This window comes from Castor canadensis, chromosome 10 (genome assembly GCF_047511655.1).
Source record: "Castor canadensis chromosome 10, mCasCan1.hap1v2, whole genome shotgun sequence".
Classification (NCBI taxonomy): Eukaryota; Metazoa; Chordata; class Mammalia; order Rodentia; family Castoridae; genus Castor; species Castor canadensis.
In genome coordinates, this window is record NC_133395.1 from 80,321,838 (window position 1) to 80,339,521 (window position 17,684).

The following is a 17,684-nucleotide window of genomic DNA, read 5'->3' on the forward strand; positions in this document are numbered from 1 at the left end:
TTGACCAGACCACATACAAGGCTCCATGTGGACATTTGATGGTTCACCTTCCTTCCATTCACCATTCTTTTACATGCCTAACTTTTTCTAGTGAGATTTTAAAAATTAACAAAGTGTCTTTAAAAAAAAAAAAAAATTGTAATCTAACCCAGAAATACCTGGTTGGTTTTTCTCTCAAAAGAACAGTCTGCTAAAATCTTGGTGGTGAGTACTGATTTGATGGGATGGTATTAACACAGAATTTAGTACCCATATTCTCTCTTAGTTTATTGTTATGTGTGCTTTTGTGTTTTCAGAAAAATTAAATATGACAGATGTCATGACATGCCATGCTTTGACTTCAGTTTTGAATCACAGTTACTTTTGCATAATAAAAAACTGGTAACTGTTCTAAAATTTGTAGGCATTTTGTTTGATTAGCTTATGAAGATGTTTTATTGTACAGTGAGTGTATTGCAAAGCCAACAGTTACGTTACCACCAGAAGATACTGGGTTGAAAGCCCCAGAAATCCCTGAGTCTCATGCCTTCCAACCCCCAGAATCCCTGTCCTGAACAATATGATGATTAGTTTCTTGTTTTCCTTTGTCATTTTACTATGTAAGCATGCATTCCTCAGCATAGTTATGCTTTTTTTTTTTTTTTAAGTTTTATAAAGATGAAGTATTTTTTGTTGTTTTTGAGACTTGCCCAGGCTGCCTCAGCCCTCGTGCGGGAGTCACAGGCTTGTACACCACGCCCAGCTCCATTATCCTCCTCTTTAATGGAGGGCCTGCTGTTGAAATCCCCCTTCCTGTGGCCATCCATCCTTTTGCTTGATGTGTTGGAGTCCTTACACATTATCTTTGAAACCTTTGTTAGTAATGGGTTGCAAATCTCTTTTCTTTTTAATTTTATTTCTTTTCTTCTCTTCTTGTCTTCTCTTTTTCTTTTTTGTGTGTGAAGGATCCAGCCCAGGATTACACGTGCTAGGCAAGCATCCACCTTTGCACCACATCTTCAGCCCCATTTGTGCCTTTTTTGTGAACAGAAGTTCACAGGATTATATAGGAAAACTTAATCTTAAGGGTTGGCATTGAGTGCTTCTTGTGACTGATGAAGAAGTCTTTCCCTACACTAGGTATTTCCCACCGTTTTCTTTCCTAAAAAGCTCTGTTTTGCCTTTCGTGTTTTGTGTTCACACTCACCTGCAATTTATATTGTATATAGTGTAACCTGAGGGTCAGATATCTTTTTTTTTGTTATTCTTTAACAGTGCCTTGAAAGTTTTAGAATCAATTCTCACTTTCCTTCCACATATTAAAAAATTTGGGTGCTGGGTGCCTGTGGCTCATGACTGAAACCTTAGCTATTTAGGAAGCAGAGATCAGGAGGATCAGGGTTCAAAGCCAACCTGGGCAAATGGTTCCAGAGACACTGTCTCAAGGAAAAAAAAAAAACAGCACAAAAGGGGCTGGCAGAGTGGCTGAAGTGCCCCTGCCTAGGAAGCATGAGGCCCTGAGTTCAAACCCCAGTACTGCAAAATAAATACATACATTCTTTGAGTTATTTCTGTTAATGCTTTCATTGAATCTGTAGATAAATTTAGAATTGATTTAATTTCTTTCAATAGTCTCATAGCTTTATTTATTTATTTATTTGCAGTACTGGGGCTTGAACTCAGGGCCTACAAACTTGAACCACTCTACCAGCCCAATTTTTTGTGATAGGGTTTTTCAAGACAGGCTCGCTTCAAGCTGCAATCCTCCTGATCTCTGCCTCCTGAGTAGCTAGGATTACAGGTGTGACCACCAGCACCTGGCTCATTTTTTGTTTTTGGTGGGACTGGGGTTTGAATTCAGGACTTTACACTTGCAAAGCCGGCACTCTTGCTGCTTGAACCACACCTCCAGTCCATTTTGCACTGGCTATTTTTGGAGATGAGGATCTCTTGAACTATTTCCCCATACTAGCCTTGAATCTTGATCCTCCCAATAGCTGAGATCACAGGTGCGAGCCACAGGTGGGGCTTTTTTTGTTGTTTTTGTTCTGGAGGAGGTCACACTATGTTGCCCAGGCTGGTCTTGAACTCTTTGACTCAAGTTATCTTGCCTTAGTCCCCCAAGTAGCAGGGACTACAGGCATGCTCCACTGAAAGGTAAAGTTTGCCAGTGTCTTGGCTGCCTCATTTTAATTATCAGGAAAATTGCAAAAATTATATAGAATTTCATATACATTCACCCAGATTCTCTAGTTATTAATAATTTATCAAATTTGCTTTATTTACTTTTTAAATGCTTATATATTTTCTTTTTCTGCCTGATTTGAGAGTAAAAAGCTATTCAATAACTTGCCAACGTCTTAAAGCACATACAAATAAGATCATAAGTTCATATGACCTGCTATTGATAAAATTAGCATATTCTTGCACTCTACTATCATAAAAATTTTTGTTTGTTTTTAGACAGCATCTTGCTGTGTAGCTGATCGTACTCGCCATCTTTGGAGTGCTGGGATTGCTAGCATGTGTTACCACATGCAGCAGCTATAACGCTCTACTGTGTTCTACCGAGACCATGCATACTGCATTCTTTTAGGCAGCACTGTATACTTCTGGTGGTTAGTGTTCTTACCATTTTTTTTTTTTTTTACTATTTTACTTTTTAATTGTTTATACATTTATTCATATGTGTATACATTGTTTGGGCCTCCACCTGGTTTTTGTTGTGGTGGTGGTGGTTTTTTGTTTTGTTTTTTCTACATAGGGTCTCACGAACTATTTGCCCAGGCTGGCTTCAAACCACGAGCCTCCTGATCTCTGCCTCTTGAGTAGCTTGGATTTGAAGGCATTAATTTGGATGAAGTACACTTCATTTGTTCCCCTTCCTGCCTTGGGTCTCTTGCAGTTCTATATGTTTAAAAATTGGCTTTTTTAACAAGGCTACAAACAAGGCTGTTGGACTGATGGGGATTTTATTGAATCTGTCATTCATTTTGATACTGTTGAGCTTTTGATCATATGAAGTCTTCCTGTCTAAGAACACAGGTTGTCTTTTCACTTATTTAGATCATCTTTGATTTCTTTTAGCAGTGCTCAATTCAACAGCAATAGACTAAAATTGGAATGATTTCTTTTAGTAGTGTTCATGATTTTTAATTTATCTTATTTTAGTTTACCTTCTTGTGTAAAGCTAGTGCTAAGTATTTTATTCCTTTAGATGCTAGTGTAACTCTATTTTTCCCCCACAGTGCTAGGGATTGAATCCAGGAACCCAGGGCCTCAATGCATGCTAGACAGGTGCTCTACAACTGAGGCACAGTCCCAGAGTCCCCAGTACATACTGGAGAGTTCCTGGAGGGGAGATCACCACGTTTGAGAGAAGCAAGGAAGGTTACACACGAGAATGAGGACACAATTCTACCATGATGTTAGGGAACACTCACCTTAAACTCCAGTTTTGTCCCTCAACCAACAAGGTCTAAAATGTTTGTGAATGTCATTTTCCTTTTAATTTGTTTTCACTCTTCATTATTTGTTTATTTAGACAGGGTCCTGCTGGCCTTGAAATCACAATTCTCCTGCTTTAGCCTTTTAAGTGCTGGGATCATAGATGTGTGCCACCACACTCCACAACAATCTTTAAATGGGTATTATTTTTTTAACCTCATTGACCTCCTGTTGTGGAATTTATTCTAACAACCTAATCACAAATGCATAAGGATATTGTGGCTTCATTTATAAAAACAAAATCCAACAGAAAGACTTGTTCACTGATGTGTTAAGCTCTTAATATTTTCAAAAGCATGATTTTTAATAGCAGAAGAGTATTCCATCATATAAATAAAACAGAAACCCTCCTTCTCTTAAGGATTGTTGGTTTTTGGTTTTTAGATTAATTTTTAATCTTTTTCACTTAATTTTTTTTCTATTTCCTTCATCTTACATTAATTAATACATGTCTGATGCTTTTTAAGATATTAGGAAGATAATAGTGTAACTTTCTATTATAAATTTGTAATAAAAATATTACCTTCATAATATATTAAAACATAACTATTAGTAAATATAATTGAAGGAAATAAATCAAATTGTTATCTTTGGTGACTTTAAATTTATTTTGATGGCACTGGGTTTGACTCAGAGGCTCACACTTGAGCCACTCCGCCAGCCCTGGTGACTTTTATTTTGTTCTTCCTGATTTTCATTGCTTTTACAGTATTAAACATTGCTTAATATAATCAGAAAAAGACCTCAGCCTTTGGTTTATGAAAAATAGATCGATGGTACGGGTTTGTTTGGTTTTTTTAGCCATTTGCTTTAGGAGCTGAATTATAAAGTAGGTTAATACTTCACAATGTGATACTAGTTTCCATTTAGAAGCAGCTTTCAAGTTCTTTCATATGTTCTCAGCAGCTGTATGGTTTTGGAAATTTAGTTGGTAATATGCCTGATTTTAACTTATACCACAGGGTAGGGTCCTCTATAAAGTTCGATGGAAAGGCTATACATCAGATGATGACACCTGGGAGCCCGAAGTTCATCTGGAGGACTGTAAAGAAGTTCTTCTGGAATTCAGGAAGAAAGTTGTAGAGAACAAAGCTAAAGCAGTCAAGAAGGATATTCAGGTACTGTGTTTCACCTCGCCTTTCTATTTTGATTTGTGTATTTAAGTTTATTATAATTTTATTGGAAGACTAAACAATTTATAAAAGATAAAATATACAGTACACTTAGTGTAAATTTCATATAGCTAAATTTATCCTTACAGACTTCTCTCAGTGATTTTTGCTGAGCTCTTTCTGTATCCAACCCAAAATTACAGTTAATAAACAAAGTATAGTTTGGATATTGTGTTAGTCAGCTAACATTGTAATTTAAATACCTAGATAATTAACTTATAAAGAGAAAAGATTTATTTTTGTCTCATGGTTGTGGAGGTTCCAATTCAAAAATCAGCAGACTTATTGTTTTACCTCTGTACGTGCTTTAGATGGGGTGCTGAACGTTAGGGAGCATGTGGTAGTGCAAATTGCTCACCTGCATAAGCCAGGAGGGAGAGAAGAAGGGACTAGGGTCCCTCGTCCCCTTTGAGGACATGCCACCAGTAATCCACAAGGCCCTGACTATTAAAAGTTCCACAACCTACCAATAGTGCAACCCTGGGGACCAAGCCTTTTAATATACTTTGGGGGACAGTCATTCTCCAAACTATAGAAGATATGTTGGTTAATATTTTCCTTTGCATTAAGATAGTTTTGCTGAGGGTGTAGTTCAGTGTAGAACACTTGTGTAGCATGCATAAAAGGCCCTGGGTTCACTGGTGCTATAAACATCAGAACATAAAAATAGAGAAAACAGCCCAGTGCCCATGACACACACCTGTAATCCTAGCTAGATCCTAGGATCTCATTTCCAAGCCAGCCCTGGGCAAATAGTTTGCAAGACCCTATCTTGAAAACACCCAACGCAGAACAGTGCTGGCGGAGTGGCTTAAGTGGTAGCGGCATCTGCCTAGCAAGTGTGAGGCCCTGAGTTCAATGCCCAGTATTGCCCCCCACCAAAAAAAAGGGAAAAGAATATGTCATAATTTCATTTGTTCATCCATGATGTAAACAACCTGTTTTTGTATACTTGGAGAAAATGGCTGTAATTTTTCCTTTGTTTTTGCAGTTCACAATGTTATTAAAGATAGAACACACACTTCATATTTAATTTATTGTTAACCTATCTTAGCTTTTTCTGCTAGTTAAAATTAAACAATTCTTAGTTTGTTTTGTGTGTGTTGTCATTTATCTGTCTTAATGTAGCTTTCTCTGCTACTTAAACAATTCTTAGTTAAATACTGTTTGTGGGGAATTTGTTTTTCTATCCTACTTCATTGTGGAGTAATTGAGATTCAGAAGTTTAAGCCAGCACTACCATATTGCCCCATTTTTTCAGCCTTGGTGACACTGTAAGGAAAACTTTAAGTACACTTATCTTTTCCTCTCTTCTTTCCATTCTTAAGTTATTTAGGATAAGACAATTTTGGGAAATAGGAAGAGAAAGTAGTTTGCACAGTGTTTTTGTGTTCATACAAATACCTTATTCTTAAGTTTCTTTTGAATTTTAGAATAGGAAAACATTTTCATAGAAAATACATAACATCAGTTGGGGAAGTAAAATGTTATAGTTTGCTTATTCCTTACATAACTGAAATGTAACAACAAGTTAAAAACATTCTGGGATCTAAAATTTTTTAAAAACCCTTTGTCTTTGGATTGCCAGTCAAGATTGACAAACTTTTGTCTTTCCTTTGTTGCCAACCAAGACACTCTATAAAAATTACTTTCTTGGGAATTTTGAAATTCAAATCATTTACAGCCCAGCACACATAAGACTGTGGCTTTTTAATTTCCGTTACAGCTTGGGGCCTACAGGGCCTTGACATTTTCTCTCTGTTTTTGTCTGTTTTTTTAAATTGATGTTTGGTTGGGTGCCATGGCCCATGTCTATAATCCCAGGTACTTGGGAGGCAGAGGCTAGGAAAATCAATGTTTGAGGCCAGCCCAGGACAGAAGTTAACGAGACTCCCATCTCAGTCAACAGCTGGACGTGGTGGCATGCACCTGTGATCCTAGCTACCCAAAAGGCATAGATAGGACAGTCGTGGACCCAAGGCCTGCACTGGGCAAAAAATGGGCTGAGGGTATGATTCAAGTGGTGGAGCACCTAACAAGTACAAGGCCCTGAGTGCAAACCCCAGCACCACCAAAAAAAAAAAAAAAAAAAAAAAACCAAAAAATAAAATGATGCTCATCACCACCTAAGATCTATGTGCTAAATCAGAGGTATAAGTAATGTACCTCATTTTAGGTAATTTTAAGAAGTTGAATCAGCTTTAAAATTTTTTCCGCCAGGTTTCATAAGTACTACTTTTCAAAACCTTTAAAATTGTTGTTAGTGAATGTTTTAACTTTTTTTGTATTTTATAGAGACTGTCCTTAAGTAATGACATATTTGAGGCAAATTCTGATAGTGATCAGCAAAGTGAAACAAAAGAAGACTTGTCCCCAAGAAAGAAAAAAAAAAAATTACGGCACAAAGAAGATAAAAGCCCAGATGATCTAAAAAAGAGAAAAGCGAAGACTGGGAAACTAAAAGACAAGTCCAGACCAGAGCTGGAGAGCTCCTCTGAAAGTTTAGTTTTTGATTTAAGGACAAAGAAAAGAATTTTGGAAGCCAAAGAAGAGGTAAAGGACTCCAAAAAGCCCAAAAAGGATGAAATAAAAGAAACTAAGGAATTAAAGAAAGTTAAAAAGGCAGATATAAGAGACTTAAAGACTAAAGTAAGAGAAGACCCCAGAGACAACAGAAAAACAAAGAAGGAGAAATGCACTGAGTCTCAGCTGGAATCTGAATCAGGTCTGCCTAATGAGCCTCCTTTTAAGGAGGAAGACAGTGAAGAGTTACATGCTGATAACAGAGAGGAGAGACAAAAAATACAAAGTGCAAAAGACAAAGCAGGGCAGGATGCAGAGGAGGATGGTGTTTTGGAGAAAGAGCTGGATGGTACTGTAAGTGCTGATGAGGATTGTGATGGCAAAGGCAAGAGGAAAAAAAAGAAACCAAGAAAGACTGAAGAAGGGAAAGAAGTCAAGAGACCAGAAAACAAGAACATCTTGTCAGAGAAGAAAAATACACCTAAAAAGCAAAGGAATCAAGACAAAGGCAGAAGTAACACAGAGTTAGATAAGCTGGTGTCACCTGTGTCTGCCCAAACCCAGAAGAGTTCCAGGTGTGCTGGGGAAGAAAGGGGCCTCAGATCTTCCGACTCAGCTGAGGAGGTAAGGGTAGTTAGGGAAACTTTTTAAGTGCACAGACATGCTCACACAATTTAGTGCTGTTAAGTGGTTTCACAAAGAATGAAAAGGAAATAACAAATTATAAAAAATTTTTTCCATCATGTGGTCAGTGGATGGTGTGACTTTTGACTGTGGGCAACTATAAGTGCTAAAGATCTTCCAGCCTTAGGCCCTTCAGCTGTTTCTTACTTTCCAGTTTACCTTTTAGATGAAATATGACTAGAAAGTAGAGAGCAAATTTGTTAAAATTGTCAGAATATTTTTAGAGATTCACAAGTGATATGTAGCATTTAATAGTTGGGCTTATGACTAGCTTATTACTAGCTTTTCATGTCCTACTTGATATTTCCTCCCGTTTTAAGGATATAACACTTTTTACTTAAAAGTACACAGTCCAATAATGTTACAAGTCTTAATTCTCGTTTAATAGAGTTTGAACCATTAGAATACAAATTTGATAGGATTTTTCAAAGTAGAAATTTCTAAGGTTATAGAAGTATTCAGATATGCAATATTTATCAAGGACTATAAAAAATCAGATTCTCTTCATTCTCAGTTTTGGGACTTTATCCTAAGGAAATCATTTAGGGGTGGCTATCTATACAAAGATACTAGGTCAGAAGTGATGACACATGCCTGTAATCCCAGCACTTAGAAGATTGTGAGTTCAAGGCCAGCCTGGGCTACATAGTGAGACCCTGTCTAAAAAAGGCAAAAAAAAGCATTTATGACAGTGTTATACTTACTAGCAAAAAAATTGATAAAAAACTGTTTAGTCATGTGGAAAATGGTAGTGTAACAACTTGGAGACTGTCTTAGCAAATTGAAATATTAATTATAAGGTCAATGTAGCAAAACCAGAAAGCTTTAGAAAATGAGAAGAAAACCTTTTTTGCTTGTGAATACAATTGTGTGAATATATACACTGTAAATAAAAATGAATTCTCTACCCAAAGTTACAAGGATGAAGGGAGAGTGCAGCAGTAAAGTAACTGTGCTTGACTAACAAAACTGGAGGAATTTTTTTTTTTTGAATTTTATTTCTTGTAGCATTTTTATTAACATATATTGATGTATATAATGTAGTTGGATCATATTCAAACATTTTTTATTTTTAGTGATACTGGGATTTGAACTCAGGGCTTTGTGCTTGCTTGGCATGTGCTCTACTGCTTGAGCCACACCTCCAGCCCAAACATTGCATTTTTTAATAAAATTCCCAAAAAAGATTGGGAAAACAGGTGTTGGGCTTTGAATTTGATGTTGTGTAAGCTATCATGTGGCTCTGAAGGGTACTCTTGGTTGAGGAAGCAGTATGAAAAAAACTGAGTGATCTGCAGTCATGCTCTGTAGTAAATAGAGGCAGGCACTTTTCAAATATACAGCATCACCTCTATATTCATTGATTTTGGGTCTTAATTTACATGCACCTTTAGGAGAAAGAGACCAAAAAAAATGAACCTAAAGAAAAATATCAGAAAAGACATGAGTTGGACAAAGAAGAAAAAGGCCGAAAAGAGCCAAAAGGACTAAAGAGTAAGTCTAAATACTGACATTTTACAATATTCATTGACATCTTTTCATATAAAGAATTTATTTTACTCTGAAGATACTCTTTTCTAACCTGCAGTGTCATAGAACTGGGAAATTTTGTCCTGTGGAGAATTTAGAGCTTTATGCTATATATGTTTAACCAGGTTATTATGATTGGTCTAACTTAGTTTACTATAAAGGTTGAGTACCCTTATCTGAAATGCTTGAGAACAAAAGTATTTCAGATTTTTAATTTTTTTCTGATTTTGGGGTATTCACATGTACATGAGATATCTTGGAATAGAGCCCAAGTCTAAATTCATTTATGTTTTCTATCTACCTTATACATAGCCTGAAGTGTTTTGACTGTGACCTGTCACATGAAGTGGAATTTTCTACTTGTGGCATCATATTTGTGTTCAGAAAGTGTCAGATTTTGGAGCAGTTCATAAATGATGTTGTATTTTTGTTTAGGACACTCAATCTGTATAACAATTTATATCATGTATGCGTATATATAGTTTTTTTCTTTCTGTTCACCTTGTTCTTCCTCTTTTTCAGTATGATGATAGGTTAGAATTACAAAGATAAATTAATTTACAGTAGGATAGGAAAGGTGTCTTTGTGTAATACATTAACTATACTTAACTCTGTTATTTGCATAAACATTGACTCATTTGTATAAACATAGTAGTATTGAGTACACTTTTGGATCACTTCAAGATGCATAAAAATTGAGAATCTACAATATAGGTCACTACTGGAACCAAGTACTTCATTTTAAAAAACCGCCAATACAGTGTTTAAGCCCCACTAGATAAATATTTTAATTTATGTACCAAAAGTACTTGAAATGTGTGTTCTCCTTCTAGTAATGATTCTAAGAGATAAAATATTTTCCCTTAGTTTTGTCTCAAAAGCTCTGTGTAAATGAAGTACTACACACACTTCTAATACTACTTTTTTATCTACACTCTAAATTATAACTGTTTTAGTATTACTTTGTTTTTCAGTGGTATTGGGAATGGAACCTAGGGTCTTGTGCATCTCCAGCCATAAAGAACTGATTTTTGTCAGCTGGGCCTCATGTCTATAATCCTAGTTACTTGGAAGGCTGAGATTGGGAGGATCATGGTTTGAGGCCAGCCCAGGCAAATAGTTCAAGAGACTCTATCTCCAAAATAACCAGAGCAAAATGGACTGGAGGTATGGCCCAGGCAGTAGAGCACCTACTTTGCAAGTTTGAAACACGAAACCCAGTGCCATCAAAAAAAAAAAAATTTTTTGTCCTAAGCTTAGACTGGGGCTAGGGACTAGGCAGTAATAACGGATAATTCCTAGCAGTAGTAATTAGGAAAGAGCAGTGGGTGTTTCAGTATGTTATGCCTATGTAACTTAAATGACAGAATTGGTTTATTGTAGTGCAAAAGTCCTTAACAACCATTATATTTTAAAGCATGATTAGAGATTTAAAATATTATAAAATTAGTATGTAGAAAGGATGTCCAGAATGAAAGGTGGTTCAGTTGTTCTGAGCTACTCCCCTGCAGTTGTGATAAAGGAACTACTCAAGGTGGAAGCCTTTCCTAATGCCATAGGTATCAGCCTATCTAGAGCTGCATCCTGGCACTCATGAAGAAATGTTTCCAGTCCTGAGTGGCAGAGATAGTTGGAGACAGTGCACTAGTAGAACTGCCTAATGCCACCAGCTTTGAACTGAAGTTTAAAAAGGTGAGAAGAAAAGCTAGAAGCATAGCTCAGTGGTAGAACACGTGCTAAGCATGTTCAGGGTCCTAGGTTCAATCTTCAGACGACCTTTCCCCCATCCCTCTCAAAAAATGGAAAGAAAACTTGCAAAGCACAAGACAATAGGAAGCAGTCTATTTCGAACGTTGAGTACATAGTAGATAGGTTTTATCAGCAGGGGTACTGAAAATCAAGACTCCCAGTAAGTACCATTGTAAATGAGACAAACAGTGGTTGCGTTTAAGGCTGTACAGTGGCCTCAAAAGTGTACCTGAAATTGATGTAGAAGATACAGGAGAGGAGCTGGAGGTAGAACTCACCACTACAATGCTTATGCCCAAGGACCTGGGATCAGTCCCAGTGCTGTGTAAACTGATGAACAAAAGCTACACAGAGGAAGAAAAAGCTAACAAAGCAGATTTGAATAGTCCTTTGTCACAACTTTCTAAATGCTGAGCAGTGAAACAACTTTATGACTTTTTTTTGGCAGTACTAGGGTTTGAACTCAGGGCCTTGTGCTTGAGCCACACCTCCAGCTCAGCTTTGTGACTTTGATAGTAAATCTGATCGTGATACTAGTAAAAATTTTAAAACATTTTGTAATACTAACACAGACTTTCTTTTGATTATGACAAATTTGTGACTCATACTAAGCATCAGTTTTAATATTTGCACTAGCATTTAAGGAAATCAGAAATGCGTTTGATTTATTCAAAAAAACTGCAGAAGAAAAAAATGATCCTGAGAATAATCGGAAAAGAGAAGAAATATCATTGGATTGTAAAGCTTCAGAAGATCACAAAACAAAGGAGAACAAATGTTCACTTAAAGAAAGGAGAAATACCAGAGATGAAACTGACACTTGGGCATACATTGCTGCAGAAGGTGATCAGGAGGCTTTGGACAATGTATGTCAAATGGATGAGAATTTGGGTGAGTTTGTTTGATGTTGTTTGGCAGAATGACTTGAGGGTAGTGCACCATGTTGTTACTCTTCTCTCCCACTGCAGTTCAGATCTCACGTTAAGAAAATAATGTAGAAGATTTTATATGAATCTCCTGAATAAATTTTATATTTAAAACTTAAGTCATGCTTTGACTTTTAAAGGCATCAAATACTTTCTAGAGTTTGATGGTATGTCTTTTAGAAAATGGTCATATACAGACTTAGTTAGAATCTTCCTTTTAACTTTGCAGTAAATAACAAATACAAGTAAGGTTATATTGTAAATACTAATCTGGGCTGTTGAAATTGGCTGGGAAATGGAGGGCCTTATATAAGCCACTGAGTATAAAAGCTGTGGAGAGGATAATAAAAGCTGTATGTATGTAACTAGAACAGGATAAACAAGATTGATCTGATGAACTGTAGTTTGTGGATCTTGAGAAGTAGATGAGGAGAGTTTTTCCAGTAGTTCAGAATATACAACACTAGATATTCTCGGAGACCCTAGAAAGTTAAGTAAAGCATGCTTTTGAAGCATTGCCAAGCTTCCATGAAGGACATTGGGATCATTTCCAGGACCACAGGAAACTAAGGAGGAAGTTGGCTTCCTTGAGGGCAGATGGCAGTGGATACCAAGCAATAAAGAGCAGGTGTAGGGAGCATCTTTTTTTTTGCTGTACTGAGGCTTGAGCTCAGCACCTACACCTTGAGCCATTCCACCAGCCCTTTTTTTGTGATTGGTGTTTTCAAGATAGGGTCTTGCAAACTATTTTGCTGGGCTGGCTTCAAACCACGACCCTCCTGATCTCTGCCTCCTGAGTCACTAGAATTACAGGCGTGAGCCACCAGTGCCTGGCTGTAGGGAACATCTTAAAACCAGAAGCTGCTTCCTTGAAAAGATTAATAAAATAGATAGCCTCTGACACAGTTTTTTGTTTTGTTTGGTTTGGTTTTTTTTTTGTGGGGCAGGGAGGGTAGAATAAAGGCTTAAACAATACTCCAAGTGAAAAAGACAGTTATAGATTATGTACAAATTAAGACGATAAAAGAGTCGGGCACTGGTGGCTCACTACTATAATCCTAGCTACTGAGAGGCTGACATTGGGAGGATCATAGGTTGAGGCTACCCAGTCAAATTTGGAGACCCCCATTTCCAAAATAACCAGAGCAAAATGGAGTGGAGGTGTGCTCAAGCGGTTGAGTGCCTGCATTGTAAATACTAAGTCCTGTCCTACCAAATAAGTGAGTAAATAAAAGCAAAAAGAAAAGAGTTCTGTGAACAGTTTCGTATTGATAGATGGGAAAGCTGAATGTAATGGCAAAATTCCTGGAAAAACAAAACTGGCCCAAGAAAAAATAGACTAAATAGTCTTATAAATATTAAGCAATACGAAAAAGTCCTTAAAATAGCGTCACAGATTCAACACCATGCCCAGATGATTTTATATGCTAGAGTTACCAAACTGATAGAAGTCTTTCTTTTAAACAAAAATTGTGGTGTGGTGTAGTGCTCACTTGTTTGTAATCCCATCACTGGGGCCTGAGGCAGCAGGATCGCTAGTTTGAAACCAGCCTGGACTAAATAGTGAGTTACTACAGCAGGGGTCTCTCTTGGGGAGAGAGAAAAGTTTTCTTAAAAATACACAATACTGTACTTATCTGGCAGGGGAGATACCATGATCACGAAGGTGGTTTTCCCAGGGCTAGGCATATCCATTGCACTCCAGATGTGCTGACCCCTGCGATTTCCCCAAATGTGGGAAACTCGACTGCATAATTTGTGGTAGTGGGAGACTGCATTCGCACTCTCCCCTTAACAAAAAAAAAAACAAAAACACAATACTAACTCATTCTGTGAGACCAGTATGACTTTAACCAGGCAAAGACTGTGTGAGAAAGGAAAAGACAGGCCAGGTTCAGATGTGAAAATTTTAAACAGAACATGAACAAATTGAATCTAGTCTTACTTAAAAAACTAAATCTCAGCTGGGCTCTGGTTGGTCATGCCTATAATCCTAGCTACTCAGGAAGAAGAGTTCAGGAGGATGGAGTTTGGAGTCAGCCTAGGCAAATAGTGCACAAGACCCTATCTTGAAAATACCCTGCAGAGAAAAGGGCTGGCGGAGTGGCTGAGGCAGTAGAGGACCTGCCTGGCAAGTATGAGGCCCTGAGTTCAAACCCTAGTATCCCCTTCCCCCCAAAAAAGAAAAAAACCTAAATCTCTTATGACCAGTTGGGTTTCCCCTGGGATTTGTAAAGAAATAGATTTAATAGGTTTTTATTTTTATTTATTTATTTATTTAGAGGCGGGATCTGTATGGCCCAGACTGGTCTTGAACTTGTGATGTGATTCATGATCATCCTGCCTTAGCCTCCTGAGTGTTGGGATTACAGGCTTGTGCCACCAGACTCAGCTTTAATGGATTTTGTGATTTAAAAAAAAAAAAAAGCCTAGACAACAGTTTTAAAAAAAAAAAGGAGCTTTCTCAATTGATAAGCCAAATGTCTTTGTTAATGGTGAAACATTACAGGTATGTGTCTTAAATCAGAACTAGTACAAGGAGAAGCTGTTAGCACCGTCTTTGAACATTATACTAAGGGTTACCTAGGATATTAACATAACAAAATGAAGGCATAAGCATTGGAAAGGAAAGAAGGATTAAAAAAAACACTGTGATAATCAGATGATATGATCTCTGTAGAAAACCCAAAAGAATCTAGAAATTACTAGATACTACAGTTATAGCAGGGTGAATGGATATAAAACCAATGTACAAAAATCAATATATTTTTATATATCTTCAGTGCACATATCCATGTACATTTCTGCTTGATAAATGGACTTTTAAAAGATAACTTTTGGGCTGTGGAGTGGCTGCTTAGCAAGTGTGGGGTCCTGAATTCATATCCCAGTGCAGGGATGGGTGGAGAACTTTAATAGCAGCATATTTAGAAGACAATAATAATTTTTTATGGTACTGGGGTTTGAACTCAGGACCTTGTGCACCACCCAAAAACACTTCTTGAAAGTCACTAAAATCTTCTCTTGCCTGGCATGGGAAAGGCCCTGGGTTCCATCCCCAGCAGTGAAAGAGAAAAATAAAGGAATTTTTCATGGAATTTACAAATACTAATTCTAAAATGTATGTGGAAGACTCAAAGGCAAATCCATTTATCCCAGAAGTAATGAAAACCCTTTGTATAAAACTAGCAACAGATACAGTATTTACTCGGCACTAGAAAGGTTGATTAATTAGCAGAGCAGACTAGAGACCTCAGATCTGACCATGGGATAGAGTCCAGGTGACACAGATTCATGTGATAAGGATAAGCTCAAATCCTGATGGAGTCACAGCTGTAACTACACGGAGGGCATTTGAATATTAGGCATTTATCTTTGTGAACTTGGGGTAGGGAAAGATTGCTTACACAAAACAAAACCACATAAACATAAAAGAAGTGTCAGTTTTGGGGGCAGAGGGGAGAAATGAACCAAGCCTTGTATGCACATATGAATAATAAAAGAAAAATGAAAAAAAAAGTGTCAGTTTGATTATATACACTAACCGTTTTGTTAGTTATGTCATTAAAATCTTACTTTTGACATGCTGAGAAGGTCCTATTGATAAACAGTATCTTAAGAAATTGGAGAACCAGTCACAAAGGTGATAAAGCATCTGTTAACTACTGCTCTGTGCTCTGCTGATAAATATTTCTTCAAAATGTATAAATAAGGGACTAGGGGAATGGTTCATGTAGTATAGTGCCTGCCTAGTAAGTATGAGTCCCTGAGTTCAAACCCCAGTACCACCCAATAAATAAAAGATCAATAACAACAAAGCTAAAGTCACAACTTGAGCATGCCAAGTCATGGTTTTCATACCTAATTCACTGTGTTAGGTATTGGTAAAGGGAATATGGTATTAGAGAGCTAGCACATTAACCACACTCTGCATCTAAGGAGTAATTTATCTTCAGTAAATTATAATTTATTTTAAAAAATAGTAAGTAGGTCTTTTGGATTACTCTTAAGTGAGCTGTGCAGAGACCTCATTGATGTGTTGCAGTGGTAGTGAAGGTGGACATGTCTGTCTCAGTGTTATTGAGCCCATGGCCCACCAGAAAAGGAGGAGACCAGCAGTGCTTTATGTTGGGAGGTTAGGCATTGTGAGAGCAGGGAGTTTCCAGCAGGAAAGGATTAAGCTATGTCTAGAAGGATCCACAATGATTTGTCTACATGTAAGTCTAGTTTATACATCTAGACACACAACAAAAAAGCCCGTTGGAATTATTCATGGTTCTTTGGAGCTGCTGGACTTTATATTTCATGATTTTACAATTTTAGGTACCTATTTATGCCTTTATCAATTAGAGAAAAGACTCAATTATATAATCGATATTAAAAGTGAACATAAGTCTTGATTAGAAGCACAACTTTAGTAAACAGTATTGTGGTTTTCATAATACTCCGTGTGCATGTATCCTAACAAAGCTCTGTGCTCTCCAGATGGTAGGCAACAGATCTTGAGTTTGGGCATGGACCTGCAGCTGGAGTGGATGAAATTAGAGGATTTTCAAAGGCACCTTGATGGGGAAGATGAAGCTTTTGTCACAGCGAATGTCATTTCAAGTAGTGAGTGATTTTGGAATTAACTCAAGTCCCTTTCACAAATCTAGATATATGAAACCTAATTCACCTTTCCATTCATTGTAGATTTGTTGAGGGACGCTGTGAAAAATGGAGATTATATTACTGTAAAGGTTGCACTTAATTCAAATGAAGACTATAACTTGGACCAAGAGGTAATATGCCTTTGACTAGTCTTATAAAAGGAACATGAAGGGCTGGCAGAGTGACTCAAGTGTTAGAGTACCTGCCTACCACTCTTTTGACATAATGTGGCATTTCAGTTCTTAGTAACAAAAGGAATGCACATTCATTCTGTAAGATTCAAATATTATACAGCTGTATTTGCTCCCCCAAATGACCATGAATTGTGATTGATGTGTGTCTGTGGCTTGCCCTCAGCAGTGTGGGGTGTAAAGGACTCATTTTCATGTGGCTGTTGTATATCTCTGGTGGTGGCTCATGTATAGCAGTTATCCCATTGTTGGCAGGGGGTTTTTCATACTGGTATTCATTGGGTTTTTTTTTAATATAGAGCATATTAGCCTTTTCTTTCTAGTTTTTAGGTTTTATGCTTTCAGTCTTGTATTGATTTGAGAATTTTTACTTTAGATAGGCACAACTGTTGATGCATTTCATTTATGGTTTTTGAGTGTGTTGTCTTTCTTAGAAAAGAGTTTTCTATCTTTGCTTTCTTGTTTTAGTTGTGTGTTTCAAAAGATTAATTCATTGGGATTACAGTTTAGGAAACGTTGAAATTTTGATTAAAATTGCATGAAACACAATAGATCAATTTGGCTAAAAACTGACATTTACATCTTGAGTCTTCCATCATAAACACAGTAATTTTGCACATTTAGCTCTTCATGTGTATACTTAAGCAAAGTTCCAGGAATCTTTTTCCTCATATAGGTCTCACACATTTCTTTTAGATGTATTCCTACATGTTTTATATCTTTGTTTTCTTAACCATGGCCATTTCTTTACTCACATTTGTCTTCCAACTGGT

General features: G+C 37.0%; 1 protein-coding gene and 1 non-coding gene across 2 annotated transcripts in view; both read left to right on the plus strand.

Annotated features, from left to right (window-relative positions):
- The window catches only part of Mphosph8 (M-phase phosphoprotein 8), a 31,849-nt gene that overhangs the window by 3,415 nt on the left and 10,750 nt on the right, over nucleotides 1–17,684 (plus strand). The window contains exons 2-7 of the mRNA XM_020177081.2: nucleotides 4,449–4,604; nucleotides 6,954–7,805; nucleotides 9,260–9,359; nucleotides 11,781–12,035; nucleotides 16,556–16,681; nucleotides 16,763–16,851. Coding sequence (XP_020032670.1) covers nucleotides 4,449–4,604; nucleotides 6,954–7,805; nucleotides 9,260–9,359; nucleotides 11,781–12,035; nucleotides 16,556–16,681; nucleotides 16,763–16,851 — 1,578 coding nt within the window. The remainder of the gene's footprint in view (nucleotides 1–4,448; nucleotides 4,605–6,953; nucleotides 7,806–9,259; nucleotides 9,360–11,780; nucleotides 12,036–16,555; nucleotides 16,682–16,762; nucleotides 16,852–17,684) is intronic.
- Nucleotides 13,700–13,861, plus strand: LOC141413042 (U1 spliceosomal RNA). Its single transcript, XR_012437880.1, has one exon. It is a non-coding gene; the product is annotated as a U1 spliceosomal RNA (small nuclear RNA).